Genomic DNA, 21,590 nt, shown 5'->3' with positions numbered 1-21,590 from the left:
ATTCTAAATTCATATTAATTTATGTTTCTGGGTTTATTGGAGGTTCGTGGGTTTCAACAGATTGTTCTTGGGTCTGATGTACTAGGTGGAAAGACTATCAACGCTGCGAAACCCCAAACTCGCTCATTCAGGACACCACGGCGACTAGCCGGCTTGTGGTTGATCCATGAGCAACGGTTCTGGCCATCGAGCTCGCTAACACGCCATTATTCAAGTCATACTATGCATGCGATACTGTCTTGATCATATTATCCAAGTCATACTTTCCTGGTCATAATATCAAGGTCATACTATCATGTCTGGTCATATACCATCCAGGTTGTACTATTCTGGTGATGTTATCCAGGGCATACCATCCAAGTCATACATTCCTGGTCATAATATTGTGGTCATACCATCCAGGTTGTACTATCCTGGTCATACTATCCAAGTCAAACTTTCCTGGTCATACATTCCTGGTCATAATATTGTGGTCATACCATCCAGGTTGTACTATCCTGGTCATACTATCTAAGTCATACTTTCCTGGTCATACTATCCAAGTCATGCTATTGTTGTCATACCATCCAGGTTGTACTATTCTGGTCATACTATCTAAGTCATACTTTCCTGGTCATACTATCCAAGTGATACTATTGTGGTCATATTATCCAGGTCATAATATTGTGTTCATACCATCCAGGTTGTACTATCCTGGTCATACTATCCAGGTCATAATATTGTGGTCATACTATCCAAGTCACACTTTCCTGATCATACTATCCAAGTCATACTTTTCTGGTCATACCATCATGGTTGTATTATTCTGGTCATACTATCCGATCTTCATTTGTGGAAACATATGGCACCCGTGGGGTACTTGAGACCTATTTTGTGCTGGAATCATCATTAAACACTGAACGAGTAAATTCATGTCCAACGCTAAGGACGTAGCGAGTGAGTGCTATGTCATACCCCTATCAGCGGCCATAGAGCTATATAATTGCCGGGTAGACGAATGTACATACACTTGCAAAATGCATTTGTTCACTAAGCTACATACGTGTCAAGAAGCTACTAGGCTCTCCGAAACACTGCAAACGTAAGTCCAAAATTAAATAACCATCGAATCACCATTTCTTGGATGTTTGATTTTAGGCACAATTAAGCATGTGTCTACTTGGTCGGCTTTGTTAGGTGTACAGTGCGATATGATGCCAATAGAGTAAGTCGTTCATACGCCGACATTTTAATCAATCGATCCTCATTTAAAGAAACAATCTGCTCTCTAAATATTAGGTTCTTAAATGTAATCTGTCAGTAATGGCTGAAAATACTCCTCACCCGTGTTTTATGAGTACGACACATTAGTAAACACTGGGTTGAGCAGAAACAACACAGAAATGTGTTACTAATGTATGCGTTTTCACACTCCTAGTTTCTTGTCAATACACCATCTATGTTTGGTTTGTAAATTTACTTGAGTGTAAAACACACGGATTGTGTGTAAATGTTTTTGCTTTCTCCGAAGTAGCGTCCATGACATGTCTCTACTTAACTTTATGCTTAGCCGTCACTGACATAAGGGCAAACTCTCATCTTTCTGTAAATCTCACGTGACTGTGCGAGACTACAGCACGTGCTGTGACGTCGTGTCTGGGCACTATCATCACGTGACCTGGTAAACAGTGTTCCTGGAGGCCATTCAGCAGCGGGTTTTGCATGCGCCAGCTGGTCGTGAAAGGTTCCTGCTAAAGGTTGTCAAACATCAATGAAATTCCCCAACCAATTTCCAAAAGTCATGTTTGTTTTCAAAATCTTTAAGAAAATACGTCTACCTGCGCAATCATGGTTTGTTTTTCAAAGGTATAAGCTCTCACCGTCAGTCATTCAGTGCTGATCGCATGGGTTACCTGTGGGAGGTCATTCACAGGGACGTGCATGCAATCAGTTGGACACAAGCTACATAGCTGTAACATTGTGTGTAATTGTTCTATTTTTCAGATAGGTATTTTGTAATGTGCCGATAGACAAAGTGATGAAGATATTAGAATGTAACAGAAATGTCTTTAGAGACGAAGTGATAAACATATTTGAAATGTAACAGAAAACGTAATTAGGGACGAAGTGATAAACATATTTGAATGTAACAGAAAATGTAAGTAGGGACGAAGTGATAAACATATTTGAAATGTAACAGAAATGTCTTTAGGGACGAAGTGATGAAGATATTTGAATGTAACAGAAAATGTAAGTAGGGACGAAGTGATAAACATATTTGAATGTAACAGAAAACGTAATTAGGGACGAAGTGATAAAAATATTTGAAATGTAACAGAAAACGAAATTAGGGACGAAGCGAAAAACATATTTGAATGTATCAGAAAACGTAATTAGGGACAAAGTGATAAACATATTTAAATGTAACAGAAAACGAAATTAGGGACGAAGCGATAAACATATTTGAATGTAACAGAAAACGTAATTAGGGACAAAGTGATAAACATATTTGAATGTAACAGAAAACGTAATTAGGGACGAAGTGATAAACATATTTGAATGTAACAGAAAACGTAATAAGGGACAAAGTGATAAACATATTTAAATGTAACAGAAAATGTCTCCAGGGACAAAGTGATAAACATATTTGAATGTAAAAGAAAACGTAATTAGGGACGAAGTGATAAACATATATGAATGTAACAGAAAACGTAATTAGGGACAAAGTGATAAACATATATGAATGTAACAGAAAATGTAATTAGGGACAAAGTGATCAACATATTTGAATGTAACAGAAAACGTAATAAGGGACGAAGTGATAAACATATTTGAATGTAACAGAAAATGTCTCCAGGGTCGAAGTGATAAACATGTTTAATTGTAACAGAAAACGTAATTAGGGACGAAATGATAAACATATTTGAATGTAACAGAAAACGTAATAAGGGACAAAGTGATAAACATATTTGAATGTAACAGAAAATGTCTCCAGGGACGAAGTGATAAACATATTTAATTGTAACAGAAAATGTAATTAGGGACGAAGTGATAAACATATTTGAATGTAACAGAAAATGTCTCCAGGGACGAAGTGATAAACATATTTAATTGTAACAGAAAATGTAATTAGGGACGAAGTGATAAACATATTTGAATGTAACAGAAAACGTAATAAGGGACGAAGTGATAAACATATTTGAATGTAACAGAAAATGTCTCCAGGGACGAAGTGATAAACATATTTAATTGTAACAGAAATGCTTTTAGGGACAAAGTGATGAAGATATTTGAATGTAAACCTAAAAGTCTACCATACATAGACGAATGGATATATTTGATGTAGTTTTACCGGGGACAGTTTCAACAAGTTGTACAAATGTATCATCTAAAACATATTTTGTGTGATGAAACTATTGTTAGTCAGTGGCGATGAAAACTTGGCTTGTGATTAACCAATATTATATTGTGCAATTTGGTGGCTTTTGTGTCCATTGTTTCTGAAATTGCTTAATTACCTATTGTGAATTGAGCACTTTGTCACGGACCAAATATGACAATGAAACCATTTCTATTATATCAATGTATCGAAATCCTGAAAAACAAGTTTTTACTTGATGTGTCCTTTCTCTCCCTTCGAAAAAACAATCCAACATTGAGAAACTGGACTTGGAGTGTTTTATTGATATATATACTGACATACACGCTCACACACGCGCGTACGCACTCAGTCACACTCACATGCATTTAGACAAAAGCTTCAGCTTCAGCAAAGAAGAAAAACGACTCTGGTTGATATTTCCGTACGAATGTATTGTACTTCTAAAATGCACCATCACTTTGCACTTGCGCTCCATATTTAAACACCCTCCCACAGCAGACAAGCTGTACCTAGCTCCAGCACGTTCTTCCTACGCACTCGCGGCCAACGTACTCCCCCTCCCCACGGCCTGGTGATGGGGATAATTGGTTTTCACCTGTATCTCCCCTCAGGTGTGACAACTCATCATATATTCCCCTCTAACACGTGACACGTGAGATCAAACGCCGTTCAAGCCGAAACATTGTCCCTGGAACACGAGCCGTGAATCATAGTAATTCCCGCCAATTTAAAACTCCACTTTATCAGGTGTTAAGGGAACGGCCGAAGACAGGCTGTCGTAGATCGCGTTTCGTGCTCTTATATATTGGAAACAGCTTCACAACATGACTCGTCTTTCAAACCTACAATCGGCTAGGTTCCATATTGCTAATCTGAACACGTCCGCTCATAGAATAAGACACTATGTTCACAAGCTTATGTTTACGTTTACTTCTATGGTACTTAAACTATCTGCGTGATCAGTTTCATCTATGGTCGATTTTTCTTAAAACGTTTTATTAGAAAAATTATAACATAAATATAGACTAAAATAAATATTTAGCTTTTTCTTCGAGAATTTGAAGCATGTGGGGAAATGTTGTTTTATAATATACTGTTGACTGAGTATTGTGTGCTCTTTGAGTAGTAACTGATATTGTCATCCTCCTTCATCGGAATTCTTCCGCCTTTGAAGCCAGGGTATAAATGTTCTATGTAATGTAATAACTAGCCAACACAATCACCCCGCAGCGCCCCAGCGGAATGCGAGCGGGCAATGATAGCGGCCTAACTGGTGTATCACGGTATATGTACACCTGTGTATGAGAGCCTTGGAGCGAGTGTATGCTGCTATTATAACTCTAACGGCTTTCAGTCGTAGAAGGCGGCTTGGGGCTGAGATAAGGCGTCGCAGCTCTGAATGAGATTACCGGGGATTACCCGACAGGGTTGTACGATAGAGTCCGAGGGTGTGGGGGAAGACCGGGGATACCGACGTTTGATTTGGCCGACGCAGTGTGGACACAGTCCGTGTTGACGATAGGCTGACCGGTGTAGTGGACAGGCAGTGTCGATGCCCCACCCTTGGGTTTGACCGTATCAGCTGTATATCAGCGGATGTAGTGATTCCATGGTTGTACCTGGCGAGGTCTTGGAAATTCAAATCGTCCCAGCTGTGCGGTGTGTAGTGGCAGTAATTTGTGTCGTATTGTGGATCATTTTTCTAGTTGTAACGAGCACGGGAGCCTACAAGGTGGTGTTTTTACACCCGAAGATTTGCCGGTTGATGGCTGCATTGAGGAAGCGCAGTCAAGGTAGGGTAATTGTCGGATCTCGCAACACGCACAGGCCTGAGAATAGAACGTGTGTTAGCTCGGGGGTGGGAGGGTTTCGAGTAGAACGTGCACTCACCCGTTAGCCATGAGTATGTTCAACGACGTCAGCTGGGGACACGACTCGTGTCCACATAGGTAGTGGATGCTCGTTTCTGTTGTTTGAAATAAGTGTGAACCCGAGGATGTTGTTGAGGTGTGTGTGTGTCCTTGTGAACCCGAGGATGTTGTTGTTGTTGTTGATGTTGTTGTTGTTGTTGTTGTTGTTGTTGTTGTTGTTGTGTGTGTGTGTGTGTGTGTGTGTGTGTGTGTGTGTGCCGGACGAGGGGCGGGGGTTGTGTCGGGGCGCAGTAGGGTGTGTAGACAGATGTCACTCTCCCTCCGATACCCAGGAAGCCAGGAAAGGTTTTTCACCACTAAGGAAATCCCTTGTGTATGATCACCCGAGCGGTTTACAGTAAAATAATTATTGCTCTGTTTAATCGATGTTTTATTATACACATGATAATACGCGACGTTCACAGTTTCAAATTTCCTGTACCCACATGGCCTGGCCTGATCACCTGGCGTTGCTTAAATATCGAACATCACCGTACGTTGACACTAGTAGCGTATCGCTTCCTTCACATGTTCGCTTTGCCTTGCAGCAGTCACAAGCGGAACTACCTCAGTGAGGGCGGTTGTCAAGTCGCTTCTCCTCCGTTGACGTCTCAGTGAGAGTAGGCTGGTGGAGTTAGCAGCGTTACAGACATGTGAGTCGACAGCCAAGAGGATAACGCTGCAGTTTGCACAACGACAGCACGACGGCAACTAGAGGTGTATAACGGAGGTGTTTAATTATTCGAGGCAGAGCGAGGCAGGGAACAGGTGTCCATGCTCCAGGTGTTGCAGAACTGCCACAACGTATCTATCACTTGTGTCTGCTCTAACACACGGATATACATACTCCTGCAACAAATATGGTTAAATAACCGCCGTTCCCCGGAACCCGGAATTACAGGCAACTTTAAGACTTCTGGCAACATCTGATTAATGTGTCCAGATTTGCTTTTAACCTATATTAAGGTTATGTGCAACACGGTGGATGTACCATACACGAATTCAGGTGACTATATGCATTCGTTACATTGCTTGTTACGTATATGAGAAGTGACAACCTCGTTGTATTTCATTACCAAAGCGGACAAAGAACTGGACGGGAAAGTTCATATGTACCTCATCTATATCTTGGTGTGCTCAGTTAGTGGATATCAGTCTGTGAAGTGACTGTGGATCATGCTTGGATTATACCAAGGACAGGTTCTCCTTCTCCAGTTTCACACATAACTATGGAGGTACGTAGAGCTTGAATCAATCACTCATCCAATCAATCGGTCAAGCAATCATACAGTGGAACCCCGTTTTTCCGGACATTACGTTTTTCTCTAAAATCGTCCAGATTAAGATGTTTCCGGATTAACAAATTATGGTTTGTGAGAAGTGTCATTTGTATACATGTAGTCGTTCCCATCAGTGAGCGTCCGGAAAGTAGGGTTTCCAGATTGAAAGGTGTTCGGACTAACGGGGTTTCACTGTATATGTTCTTGATGCGGGAAAAATGCCTCGGAATCTTAATTTCACTATTATCAGCGTATATACTATGCTTAAAAGATCTCATGCTGTTATAACTGATGAAAAAAAGGATGTGATTTCTAATCCAGTTTCAAACCGATTATGCCTCCAGCTTTATTATCACTACTCCTGCACTTGATTGGTCCAAAACGTAACATATGAGACGTGCTGCATTCCCTCGGCAGTAATGACGTTTCGTGATGTACTGAAATGCAACTTCTATCTTTTGATATCACCAGCCCCTGGAGTAGGATAAGTTAACGTTGTGCCATATCCTTTTCTTTCTTAAAAAAACCATACTTTTAAATTCAAATGAACTGAAATGTAAGAAAATCCCTCAAAACAATCAATTCCTTAATACTATTTCAGTTATTAACTTCAGATAATATTGATTTAAATTTGACACTGATATTTCCTAATATGCATGTTTGTCATACATGTTGCTTTACACATTGAAATCTACATCACTGCTAATCTATATATTCTACGGGTGGGGCGGTGTGGTAGCCGAAGACCCGGGTTCGATTCCCCACATGCTTACAATGTGTGAAACCTATTTCTGGTTCTCTCGCCTTGATATTGCTGGAATATTGCTACAAGCGGCGTAAAACTAAACTCACTCACACACTCATTCTTCTACATGTACTGTCAGTACTGTTTAAACTGTCAAGAGCCGTTTTTACTTGAATATTTTTGTCAAATCAAATTTCCATGTGTATACTTTATTTTCGGTTCGCCTTTAAATATTTTTTCGCCCGGCAGTTTGATATTCGAAAAATCTATCAATGTAGAGTACTCATTATAAAAGAAGTCGACATACCAGAATTACTATCTACAACAAAAGTGTTCATATTCGGCAATTGAAGACTGCAGATCCGCGTGTTTTGTAGGTATTGTCCCCTCTCTTTGTCCCGTGATCTCCTTAAGACCTAGTGGGAAAAACCCGTGAAGATCCTCAGTAACCCATGCTTGTCGTAAGAGGCGACTAACAGGATCGGGTGGTCAGCCTCGCTGACTTGGTTGACACTTGTCATCGTATCTCAATTGAGTAGATCGATGTTCATGCTGTTGTTGGATTGGATTGTCATTGGATTGTCTGGTCCGCCGCCATATAGCTTGAATACTGCTGAGTGCGACGTTAAACAACAAACCAACCAACCAACCAAACTAGTGGGAAAAAACATGTGTGTTGATCGTGTGAATTCAAGTATTCTGTATGTAATCGCAATACATTCTAGAGCATGATACATCCCTCAAGCATGCATATCACAGATGAATATCAGCCCGTCTATTGATACAATACCGCACATCGAACAGGCCGCAACTCGTGTTAGTCAGGTTGAAAACTTGCCCTTCTATCTATTGACATTGTGTAAGAGCTCTTAACTTGATGATTGGGCGTGTCAGATGTCACGTGAGGGCACGGCAACGGAGGAGTGGGGTTGTGAGTCTTGTTGTTCTGAACGGGGTCGAATTGGTGATTATTTATACACTATGTCTGTTTAAATGGAGTACGTACTATATGTGGGGCAATTTCTGTATCCGTGCTGTCGTCACGAATGTGTGAAGCCTGCTTTGTAAGTACCTTCCTTTATGCGCGTGTTTGAACTTAGATTCAAATATTTTCTTCCAATTAACACATGATTAAATGGTTAGAGGACGTTGTATTTATTGACTCTGACATAACGGGGCTATATAAAAGAACAACTCCAACGACCTACACGAAATACGAAACGCAAACATAGCAACGACAGGGAATGAGATTAATGTACCTATGTAATTAGTATTCTGATCTATGTTCCCCTTATTTCCTCTTGCTTTAAGGCAACAAATCATCACACCACCACCACAATCATCATCATCATCATCATCATCACTATTGCACATATTTCACGTGTGACTAAAAGGACCAACAGGCGCAAGCCCTGCTCAATGCGAACGTGAATAATTTAATTATATACAAAGTATACGTTTTGTTCTGATTGTTCCACGACATGTCGTATTCATTTATGCCTACATCGATGACAATCACGGCCAAGTCACTGCAGCAGCTTGAGAGGCCAAATGTCGCCCCGTGTCAATACAAGTCGAAATCTGTACCACGATAAAGATCGACAATTGTTCCAGAAATAACAGTTTTGTCGCAAGGTGGTGACAGCTGGGCTAGAACTGCTACATTCATGTTGAGACCTTACCCTTTGTGCTAGGTGCGACCAGGGGTGTGGCCAGGGGTGAGACAAGGGTTGCAGGAGATAAGCGGCCACACTTGGAGGGTGAAGGCTTGTCACCCTGTACACATTAATGTGTTGTCACATACACGTAATGTACAGGTGCTGAGCCACGTGGAACTGGGTGGGGTTAGGTGGAATCAGGGGGGTTGTGAAGGAGTTAGGGGAAACATGCACATTATCATTTACACTACTATTTCTACGACTGCTCCTGCTGCAGCTTGTAGTGGAGTCATCATTATCATTATCATCATCATCTTCTTCATTTACTACTACTACTACTACTACTACTACTACTACTACTACTACTACTACGACTACTACTACTGTTACTACGACTACGACTCCTACTAGGTGAAGTCTTTCCACGGAAGTAACAGCATCGAGTATAAAACTACTATGACTACTACTACTACTACTACTACTACTACTACTACTACTACTACTACTACTACTATTACGACTACAGCTGGCGTCACCCCAGCAACTACAACAATTTACTGTAACTAGAAATCGTTGTGACCACTGTTGAGACTACCATCGCTACTCCCACTACCACTGCTACAACCACCCCACCTCCAACACTGCTGCTGCTATAGCTACTACCATCGCTACTCCCACTACCACTGCTACAACCACCCCACCTCCAACACTGCTGCTGCTATTGCTACTACCATCGCTACTCCCACTACCACTGCTACTACCACGGCACTGTTGCTGCTGCTACTACCAACTACTACCACAACCACCCCACCTCCAACACTGCTGCTGCTATTGCTACTACCATCGCTACTCCCACTACCACTGCTACAACCACCCCACCTCCAACACTGCTGCTGCTATTGCTACTACCATCGCTACTCCCACTACCACTGCTACAACCACCCCACCTCCAACACTGCTAGCTACTACTGCTATGGCTACTACCATCAAGCTACTCCCACTACCACTGCTACAAACACACCCCACCTCCAACACTGCTCCCACTGCCATAACACTGTATGGCTACTACCATCAACGCTACTCCTGCAACCATCTACCACTGCTACAACCACCCCACCTCCAACACTGCTACTACCATCGCTACTCCCCATACTACTACCATCGCTACCCCCACTACTGCTACAACCACCCCACCTCCAACACTGCTGCTGCTATTGCTACTACCATCGCTACTCCCACTACCACTGCTACAACCACCCCACCTCCAACACTGCTGCTGCTATATCCGCTACTCCCACTACCACTGCTACAACCACCCCACCATGCACTATTGCTCTACCATCACTACCACTGCAAATCCACCCGCTGTCAACACTGCTGCTGCTATTGCTACCCATCGCTACCCACTCCTCAACACTGCTGCTGCTATAGCTCACTCCAACACTGCTGCTGCTATTGCTAATACCATCGCTACTCCCACTACCACTGCTACAACCTACTACCATCAAGCTACCACTACCACCTCCAACACTGCTGCTGCTGCTATAGCTACTACCATCGCTACTCCACCCACTGCTGCTGCTGTTGCTGCTACACCACTGCTACAACCACCCCACCTCCAACACTGCTGCTGCTATTGCTACTGACACCATTCCTTCTACTGCTACCTCTATAATACTCTAAGCTCTATCACCCCAAACAACAGTTACAAAATGTACTTGCACCTCCAAACACGTCGATCGACATGTCCCAATATATCACCTTATCAGTTACAACCGCCATATGACAAGGACTTGGCCAACTGGTGTCACTTTGTTTTTCAACTCAAGAATTCAAACAGCCCAGTTCTAAATTTCAAATCATTATACTCAGATGAAATGAATTTGAGTTTGATCATTCGACCATAACTGGATCACATCGCCTAGATCACATCGGCAAGATCACATCGCCTGTCCCATATCAGCAAGCATGTTCCATGTTGTGACATCGACATGTAAACCTGTCAACGAGACATCACTGTAGATGTCAATTTCCCATGCAATGGGCGCCTGTCACTCCTCCTTGACACACAACCTGCTGGTGAGTGTGGGAATATATCGCAGCTAACAGCTCCCTAGCCCCACTCAACCCGTCTAGTTCCGCATAAAATACACGCTCTCGTTCTCAATACCACAATATACACCCTTTGTCATGATATCCACACATGGCTGGGTTCATTGTAACGACAGGTAAAGAAACGCATATACTTGCTTCTTGAAAGTAAACATTTCATAAACAGGTTGATAATGTTAATTATATAAATGACGGTTGACATTTGACGTAAGCATACCGATATGTTTAGTGTTCTTGTTGCACTGTGAACAGGGTTAAGTGGATACGTACTACTGAAGTGCTAGTAGGATGTTCCCTAATTACATTTACCTGACAAGGATTCATACACTAACATGTTATCGAATTAGACATGGATACGTGGATCCTAATAAACAAGTTCTTTGTTGTTACAATGGCGCTCAGATACAGGAAATAGAACGTATCATTCTTCTGGTTTAATTAATCTGGTGATCGGTATCATTTAGTGCAGCAGGCCTATCGATAGTGGTATATACTCAACGCTGTGTTTATGTGGAATTGTGGATCGATTTTATTGCTTTTTATTATGTGATGTTATCGAACTGTCACAGATACAGTTCGATACTTTGTTTTGATACCACACGTTCCAAACATACCTGTTTACAATACTGTCGTTGATTACAACCCGTTGAGGTGATGACCTTATTTGACCTTATGTATTATACCAGAGTATGAAACAGCTGGCTAAGGTGCATTTCAAGCTTAAAGTGCATATAATAATATGTCTCCTCAAAGGAGTCTTTGCAGTAAACTTACAAAACTCACAATTGAACATAGTATAATGATAAATATACCCTTCGTTTTGTGAAGCGAGCCCTTTAATTTGAAACTGAATTAAAATTTCTAAAATAAGAGTGTGATTTAATATGTAGGCTCCAAATGATATACGATACAAATAGAAGCGACAAAAGCCTTTCCACATTCATAAGAAATCTCTGCCAACAGAAGAGTCGATTGTACAATTGTGACTATATCACGATCAGATATTTGTTTCAGCAGTATTACAGCTGTATGATGTTGTTTGTAAATAAAAATCACTCGATATACTTTTCATACATCTCCCCCCAGCTCTCTATCCAGCATAACCTTTGTATTTTGTAGTATTCATCTTAGTCGATGACATCCCGGATAGACTCAAGTATTGGAAAACATAGCCGTGGAATGCATTAAGCAGAATTAAGTCCCTTAGCTTCGGGAGGATTCAAATGTCACATGATACTGAATTTTGATTTCAGGGCGATTTGGATCTTTAAAGGTCCATTTGCGCTCAACACTTCAAATGCCTTTCAACTTTGTATATCATGTTTGCCCTTGTTTTAGTTCCTGGTTATCGTCAAATGGTCCTACTGTTGATTTTAAAAAATTCTAAACATTTTGAACCAACTTCACTGAGTGCTTTCCTCCACTTGACTGAAATACTATGAAAGCAACGATTAACCAGGTAAGGTTGAGGTCGCTTGACCACAACGTACTCGGGCTAATGGGCCCTTCCTATGAATATAGATGTCAAGTCAGTACGAACAACAGAGATAATTGAACACCAGTGCGTGTAAATATTGTGATCACATCCCATCACAAACCGGACGAATGAATGCCATGTCATCCCTTTCTACCACGTACATCATTTTCTCAGGTAGCGTAGCGATCAAATCCCCTCAGGATTTCAACAGACCCATCAATTTCCCGCGAAATCATCCTTCCTCTCGAACCAACACACGCATGGCTGCGTGAGATAATTTTCACACGCATCATCAAATTCACAAAATTATAGATATGCTTTAATAAGCACATGCATTGAAAGTCAGGGGTCTTCCTTTATGCGTTTCCTTGCTAGTTTGATCACATCATAGCACAAAAGACTCCTCACCTATGTCAATGTATCACCATGCAGGTTCTTGTTGAGGGATGTTGGTGATAAAACACTACAGAACATAGTGACCGCTTGACCAGTGTTGTAGTGGACGCCCAGTAAATACAGGTTATTATCCCCCCACCAGGTGGCTCCAGACCTCCACCTGCTCATCCTTTATCTATACATATTTGATAGCACCGCCGGACATGCGGTCAGCAGGTGGTACCTGATACGTTGTGTTAACTTTCCTTTAAACCAATCGCTTGGACAAACGATTTCTATCAGTCTAGAATGATGGCATTAATAGAGCAGGTCGTTTATGTGTGAAAACATTATTGTAGTGAATGCATGTTGGGCACGTGTTGCTGATGTAGCTGATCTTCATCCTCCTGTGATGAACATGATGGCATCTCTGAAGGCGAGAATACTCACTTACTGTTCAGTTGGTTGCAGTCGCCAGTTACAGTGTTTTATTGAAAAACATTCTTGTCTGATGTCTGTGATTTCATAAATACATCTAAATATGCATATATTACATGATACGCCCTGTGTGGTGCAAACCGTGCAATACACACACTCACACAGACACTCACTCACATATACACACACTCACTCACTCACATTCTCACTCACACACGCTCACTCACATACTTACACACAGATACTCCCTGACTAACACACACACACACACACACACACACTCACAGCCACCCTCTCAATCCTACATACAAGATTACAGACAGATATATAGATACACACGTTCTCAATCTTGACATATGATTGTATTATACACTTTATTCTTCATATTACTACTGCTACTATTGCTACTCTGACTACAACCACTCCTCCTCTTACAACAACAACAGCAACAACTACTACTACTACTACTACTACTACTAGTACTACTACTAGTACTACTGCTACTACTACTTCTACTACTACCATTGCATTACTACTACCACTAATACTACAACTACTTCTACTACTACTACTACTGCTACTACTACTACTACTACTACTTCTACTACTACCATTGCATTACTACTACCACTACTACTACAACCACTACTACAACAACTACTACTACTACTACTACAAACTCGGATATGGTATATTTGTTATCGTCTCAGCCTTGTCATGTGCCATATATGCATTTTATTCTCCCGATAATCTAGATCACTTTTCTTCATACAGTTTATACGCCCCCGGACTCCCATTGCCAAGTCCCATAATATCACAAGCATGGCTTGACTAAATCATGTCGTGTATATTGCCAGCAGCCCCACTCCAGTCTCAGCTTACTCGTTTCATAGACTTCTGACAAAGAATAACTTTTCTCAAACCTAAAAAACCCCACATAAATAAAACATTTAGTGTAAAAGTATGAAAACGAACTAAGGAATGTCCCAGATCCGTTAAACTCACCGTCGTGTAAGTCCAGAACGGGCTCTTCGATAACCCGTGCAGATGTCACAGATAAAAACATTTGAAAGAGCCGGGGGGAGGGATGTAAACCTGCTTAAGCATACCCAGGCAGAGGCTAAAACCCCGGGAGTGACGATGTTGATGGATTAGAGGTCCCACTGTAGGAGCTTGTACAATCTACCCATGGGGTACTTTTATACTCATTTAGATATTCTGTTATTCGGACTGGAAAATATATGCGGTGTTTTCTATTGTTGATCAGGGACGGACTATCCTGTGGTAGTTTGGATCCTGGGTGTCAGCGGGGGAATGGGGTGGGTGTGTGGGGTGTGTGTGTGTTCATAGCATGTTCTCAGGAAACATCTTGGAAGGTTGACTGAAATTGGAAAACGTACATAGACATTTTGTGTTCCGTTTATAAAGATGATAATATAACCTCGCGTCCATGGGATATGATTAAAGCGGTATGCCCTGTAAAACAAAGAAGTGAGTGAGGTTTTACGCCGCTTTTTAGAAATGGGCTTCACACATTGTACCCATGTGGGGAATCGAACCACGGTCTTTTGCGTGACGAGCAAACGCTTTAACCATTAGGCTACCCCACCGCCCCTAAAACAAAGAAGACAGAAGATGCGGTTCCTCTGATTCTGAAACATTGCAGTAGACCGTAAAACTAGGATTTCCGGAGGACACCGTTCCGAATGAAATCAATTGACCCCACAACAAATATCCTGATATACGATTGTCCTTTTCGCGCGAACACATTTATAACTGTAACCGTCGCGAGTATACAGACCAACGTAATTTAATTGTATATGACAAGACCACTGGCAATTGCTCATGTCTTTTTAAGTTTATGAATTCTTTTTTTTTGCATCGGTGTAGTAATTTTACTGTCGAAGGAAATAATTTGTCCCCTCTAATTGGAACGCAAGCATAAAACTTCCATATGCAGTCTTCCATATATACGTTTTTAAAGGTGTCTATCGATAGTTCATTCCAAGCGCTGCTTAATAACACGTATACCTATGTTTACACCAACGTGTTCCTTTTGCATCACTGGGATTTTCTACACATAATTTTTATCTGGTAGTTGTAGAACTGGTATCGTGTAAATTAATTCCGCTGCGACGTGGAATGAATTCTACAGTGAAATGTTTTTGTCACGTGTTGTTTTATGTCTGACAGCCTCTGGGTATCGCTCGATGATTTCCTTTAAGTACAGTGTGATGTAAGATACTCACGACAACGCAGACTCACTGCCCGCCTGGTGGTGCTCGGTTAAGGTCCCGCCAAGGATATCAGCTGTCTGTTGACGCTATCACGTATCAGCGATTAAGAATTAACTACCATATCCCGGTTGTAAATCCACAAAAGTCTGCCATGTGACTCCTAATCGGTAGCAGAGTAAACTCGCTGATGAATTTTTGCATGTATTTTAATACCGCATTGACATGTCCCACTGCAGTCAAGGCGCCTCAATAACAATCAACCTGCTTCGCAAACACTGCCCTCTCCCAGGGGGTGGACTCAATACAACAATAATACCCCTACTGTGTTCTGTGCTGCGTGTGTGTGAAGTAGGTTTACAGCTAGAGCGCTTTACAAGTGCGTCAATTGTCCATTGAAAATTTTTCATCAACCGCTTGTCCTCCAAGCCATTGCTTTTACACTGGATTTTTAGCCGTTTATCGATTGCCAACAATTGTCAACCTGCTAACGTCTCGGGCACGGAGTATTGTATTTAAAAGCTGCTAATGTTCAAGGCACGCGCCATCATTAATGTATATTGGAGCACGAATACAAGACCTGCTTTTGGTCCCTGTTCCACCGTAATCCCCTACCTGGACGCTGTTCGCCGTTAACCTGTAGTTAAGCCTGTACCTGGTGGTCGGTCAGGGCGCTGTCGGTTTGCGCAGAGCGTGACTGTATGGGATTAAGGCGTAAGGGTGATGGATTGGGGGATAAATAACGTTAATCATTTATTGATGTATGTTGATAGTCTTTGTAGGTTCGGGATAGTTAGGTACAGATGTAAAGCATCCATTTGGGGAGCACGATATCTGTGATGACGTCAGCAACTGCAGGAACTGTACCAGCAGCGTTAGCAACCTCATCAAAGATGTGCAAGCGGGAACATACAATCCAAATATACCCAGGCATATGAAACTAAGCTGTATTAAATGGTTCACGGAGAGGTTTGTTTGCAGAGAGTTTACTGATTACTGTAAAGTACATACAGTGAGACAACGGAGTGACATAAGGGTTACCATGGCCAATCGGTTGAGGACGTCATGGTAGGGTTTATTTATATGCTAATTATACATAAACGTTGAACACAGAACAGGACTAAATCACCATCCGAGGGGCGGTGGGGTAGCCTAGTGGTTAAAGAGTTCGCTCGTCACGCTGAAGACCTGAGTTCGATTCCCCACATGATTACAATGTATGAAGCCTATTTCTGGTGTCCCCTGTTGCGACATTGCTGGAATATTGCTACAAGCGGCATAAACTAACTACACTCATCCACTCACCATCATCATCCGATGAATATATCGAATGGGATGAGGTTAGTAGGTCGGTTGGTGGGGTTCTTGTGGGTTTGGGGGTTTAGCTGTGTACGTAATGTAGGTCAAAACAGCAGAAGGTGCTGTCACTGTCTTGTTCATTTGGGCTCGAATTAGTCAGTGGTAGATAGGGTTGTGTCCCGGTTCGCATAACCCTTTCCTGCAGGGCAATACACACAATGATGTGGCTTCATGAAGGTCGCTTTCATCCATGACCTGTGTCGGTTAGTATTTTCCTCTCGAAGTAATCTGTTATGTAACGGTATTACTTCTAAAAGTGACGTTAAACTCAACACTCACATTGATATGTGAAATGACTCTATATTCAGATGTTTGTTTTTTCTTTTCCAGATGGTCTTAGACTCTCCAAGCCCCGGTTCGCCCAATCTCATGACCTTTGACCACGCCACCGCGGAGATTCCGATATTGCTTGACGGTACAGTAAGATGGGTCACGGGCCTCACGAAGCGGACGACGTGCGATGATGTCATATACGCCCTACTGTACCAAGACGGCAACCACGAGGGCGAGACGACAGAAAACTACGCCATCTTTGAAAGATGGCGGGACGTGCAGCGGCCATTGCAGGCCAGAACGAAAATCATGAAGATCTGGAAGGCCTGGGGGGTAGAACAGAATAACGTCGAGTTGTCGCTGAGAAGACTGCAGGATTATAGTTACGTATCCGGCGAGTCGTACAGGACTAGTCGGAGACACAAGCGAAACAGGCATAAGAGTCGTCATGGCAACGACTGCGGGTGTCGACCTGGTGCACATAGAAACTGCTACAGTACAGGGAAGTTGCGCTCTCTTGAGAGCCTTGTGAAGCTAGTCATTGCGCAGGAACGGAAGTTGCAGGACCTGGGTGAAAGAATTGAGAAAACAGATGACAAAATCGACAATCTTGAAACCCGTCGCCATTTTAGCCGTGTGAAACAAAATGGCGACGATTATGTTCAAAGTGCTTACCTCGACAGTCTCAGTGAAGACAGTATGGATGAGTTGTTTGGTAATGTGAAATCAGAACATATTGAAGCGTATTTGGAATATTGTGAGAGGATTATCAAACTTGAGGATAAGTTATCAGGTGAGAACAGTAAAGTGAGAGATCTCACCAAGCAGCTACAGGAATCTCTTGCCAGGAGTGACTGTGTAGGTAAAGGCTTGTCTAGTCTGAGTGACCTTGACCTCTCTTTGCCTCTGAGCCAGCAGCTGGAGCAGGTTCAGGTGGAGATGAACCGCCTTGTGAGTGCAGGGATGATGCAAAAATACCAGGAGGATTCCATCAAGCGGGAGTTGCAGCAGTGTGACAAGCAGGTCGAGGTCAAGAGGCAACTCATCAGGTCACTCAAACGTGACCTGGACAGTCTTCAGGTCCCTCTGGACAGTCCCAATGTGGACCAGAGACAGGACGAATCCGCCGAGGATGACATGGACGACAGAGTGTCTATTATACAGGTGTATGACTCTCCTCCCAAGTCGAGGAACAAGTCAGTGACGTTTGACGATAGGTTGAATCACATGCATGTTATAGGGACGTCTCGTGAGAGTCTGATGGAGAGGCTCGGTGGCAGTGACAGGAACGGAGACAGCTCCACCAATCATCAGATCCCTCCCTATGTGAACGACAGCTCCTACAGGCGGCGGCCGCATTATACACCACCACAACAGAAAGTAACGTCCATTTTGAAAAACAAAGAACAATATAGTTATAAAGCTAATTCCCAACCTCCTGTTAATACTCGAGTCGGTCCAGATACGGGGTCACTCAGTCCGTCGGACACATCTCCGGGGTCTGAACTTGACCGGCTGACCAATGCCCATGACAGTGGTCGGTATCATCTGCCGAGTGGCATGTACACTTTTGCAAATGATGGACATTACTCTCTGCTAGATTCTTCTAACAAGCAATACAAAGATGAGGACTCCAACTCTGACACAGGGCTCAGTTCAATGCACAGTGACGAGTCCCCTGGTCTAGAAACATTGGTCTAGACACAGTCTATTCCTGGTGCAGGCCACGACTATTCATGGTCTAGACAGAATTTATGTCTGGGCAATCTATTCTAGGAGTAGGCACAGTCTGTTTCTGGAAAAGACACGACCTCTTCATCATGTAGACACAGCCTATTCCTGGCAGAGATACGACCTATTTCTGGTGTAGAAAACATTATTCCTGGTATAAACGCAGCCTATTCCTGGTGTAGACACGTGTCTGTTCCTGGCATAGACGTGGCCTATTCCTGATGTAGGCCACGCACACGCTACCTATTTAAGGTACACACACTGTCTACTCCTGAGGTAGACTGTTTCTATTTATCCAAGTATCTATAACTGCGACCGTTGTTTTCTCAAGCAACTCTTTTAACTTAATGCTGACAGTGTTCTTTTCTGGCATTTTGACGATAAGAACGTACACGTGTCCTAATTCCCTGTAGCCTCTGGTGACCGCGTATAGGGCGAGCGCAATACTGCCTTCATCATCTCATCACCCAGCTGTAATAGGGCACACTGATACAAGATATATCTATGGTCAGACAGTCCAAATCAACCGCTTAACATATTTTGTAAAAGATTCAGAATAACAACTTGCCTAATTACTTCTCAAAATACTAAGTTAAAGCACAACGTCATCTTATATATAAATTGTCTTTGTTCGAAAGGCTAGAATAATCATGAATGTTCTGAAAGTTCAATTCATTGAAACATTATGACTTGATGAAATATTGCAAACTTTACAGCTAGTTACTTTTTGATATTGTATAAACCGCTTTATCAGAATCTGACCAATCATGAGGCTTTGTTCGAACAGAAATTTTAACATATTACATGTGACTAATTGTTCATAACTGAAGACAATTCTTCAGAGATTGTAAACAGGAAAACCTCATCGCCTTGAAGGTCTGAGTTTATCAATAAAGTCTAAGCTTTAAGTTACGTAGCTACGGACTATTCAGATCCGTTGTCGTAAGCGAGTTCCTGAAGTTAGAGTGTTGAGGTTTAGCTGCATGTAATTTATCTTTGTAAAATCCATTACTATTCAGTCGATGCCAAGAACAAATTATGCAACCAGGTTTGTTGGTGACATCGTATTTATTTCCGAAACCGGCTTTCAAACATGTAGCTAGTTATTTCCAAGTCGAAGTCTGTGTCTACAACATGTACACGCCTGCCAGAAACCAGTTCTAGAGGGTGTAAATGTCATTGAAAATGACATTGTATAATGTCATTGCGTGACGTCACAACTCCAGTTGACGTCCACGGAAACCAGCGATTGCAATATTTTTTGTTATCCATTTCTCATCATCGTTCATAAATATTCAATACTCTTTGTCATCGTGTTGATTGTTATTTAACGACGCATGGAGCTCTGTGATACTGACAATCTTCAAGGGAGACCGACTCGAACAAGGGGAATTGACGACTATACAATAGTTAAATGCAAATTACAACCTGATATTATATGACCAGCGAGGCCATTGAATGTCTTCGAGGCGGTACAATTAAGTATATAAAGAGATAATCACTTTTCAGTTTAATGTCACTGTTTATGTAATCTGATAGTCTTTTAATTGAGCCAATCAATGAAACCGATTGATTACAAAAATCAATTCTCAGCAGAAGGAAGATTGTGCTCGTTAATCAATCCTTCCCTTCCGAGATAATCATTGTTCGCTGATAGACAACCTCGGGTATCTGAGTCGGGGTTATTACCATGTTATTATTGTCCCCTGTTCATTATTCGGAATATGATGCATTGATACGACTATCGAGTGTTGGGATATATCCAGCGTTGACAGGCATCTCAGGGCTAGATGTTTTCTGATCCTCTTTGTTTCGAGCAGTGACCTTGAGTAGTGATGACCTTGACCATCATCGGGAAACATAAACAATCGCTAGAAACACATACTGAACATTGACACTGAACGTGGGAGAAACATTGACACTAGCGCATGGAAAGCATTGACACAAGAGCATGGAAAAAACATTTACACTAGCGCATGGAAGGAACATTGAGACTATAACATTGAAAGGAACATTGACAATGGGGCATGGAAGGAACATTGACGCTAAAATATTAGAGGAACATTGACACTAGAACATTAAAGGAACATTGACAGTAGAATATTGAAGGAACATTGACACTAGAACATTGAAGGAACATTGACAGTAGAATATTGAAGGAACATTGACACTAGAACATTGAAGGAACATTGACACTAGAATATTGAAGGAACATTGACACTAGAACATTGAAGGAACATTGACAGTAGAATATTGAAGGAACATTGACACTAGAACATTGAAGGAACATTGACACTAGAACATTGACACTAGAACATTGAAGGAACATTGACACTAGAACATTGACACTAGAATATTGAAGGAACATTGACACTAGAACATGGAAGATAAAACCTATTTATATCACATGACCTTTTTATCACGCACTTGTTCGTGAACCTCTACAATACTTATCCGTATGTGTAGATACCCAGACATTGTTAGCTTACGTTTACTTCCGAATTTAAAGTACAATTGCTGTTTGTTTACAATCACAATCGAGATGAACAACCACCAAAGAATCGACTAAAGGCCACTACAAACTTTAAACTTAATCTTAATTTGACGGAAAGCCTAAACTATAAAACCTTTTCGCTG

At 41.9% G+C, this 21,590-nt stretch overlaps 1 protein-coding gene across 3 annotated transcripts in view; it reads left to right on the top strand.

Annotated features, from left to right (window-relative positions):
• The window catches only part of LOC124270503 (ras association domain-containing protein 10-like), a 45,062-nt gene extending 24,803 nt beyond the window's left edge, over nt 1–20,259 (top strand). For 2 of the 3 annotated variants that reach the window (XM_046705519.1, XM_046705520.1), the window contains 2 exons: nt 5,820–6,506; nt 17,280–20,259. In XM_046705519.1, the coding sequence (XP_046561475.1) occupies nt 6,501–6,506; nt 17,280–18,923 (1,650 nt within the window). In that variant the 5' untranslated portion in view covers nt 5,820–6,500 and the 3' untranslated portion in view covers nt 18,924–20,259. Of the gene's footprint in view, nt 1–4,711; nt 5,155–5,819; nt 6,507–17,279 lie in introns of those variants that run through there. The other variant, XM_046705521.1, reaches the window with a different exon arrangement.
• The last annotated feature ends 1,331 nt before the right edge of the window (nt 20,260–21,590 follow it).

The sequence above is a fragment of the Haliotis rubra genome, unplaced genomic scaffold (assembly GCF_003918875.1).
Source record: "Haliotis rubra isolate DU_JTF1 unplaced genomic scaffold, ASM391887v1 Scf152, whole genome shotgun sequence".
In the NCBI taxonomy this organism is placed as follows: domain Eukaryota; kingdom Metazoa; phylum Mollusca; class Gastropoda; order Lepetellida; family Haliotidae; genus Haliotis; species Haliotis rubra.
Note: the sequence above shows the minus strand (reverse complement) of the source record. Positions and strands in the feature narration are given on the sequence as shown.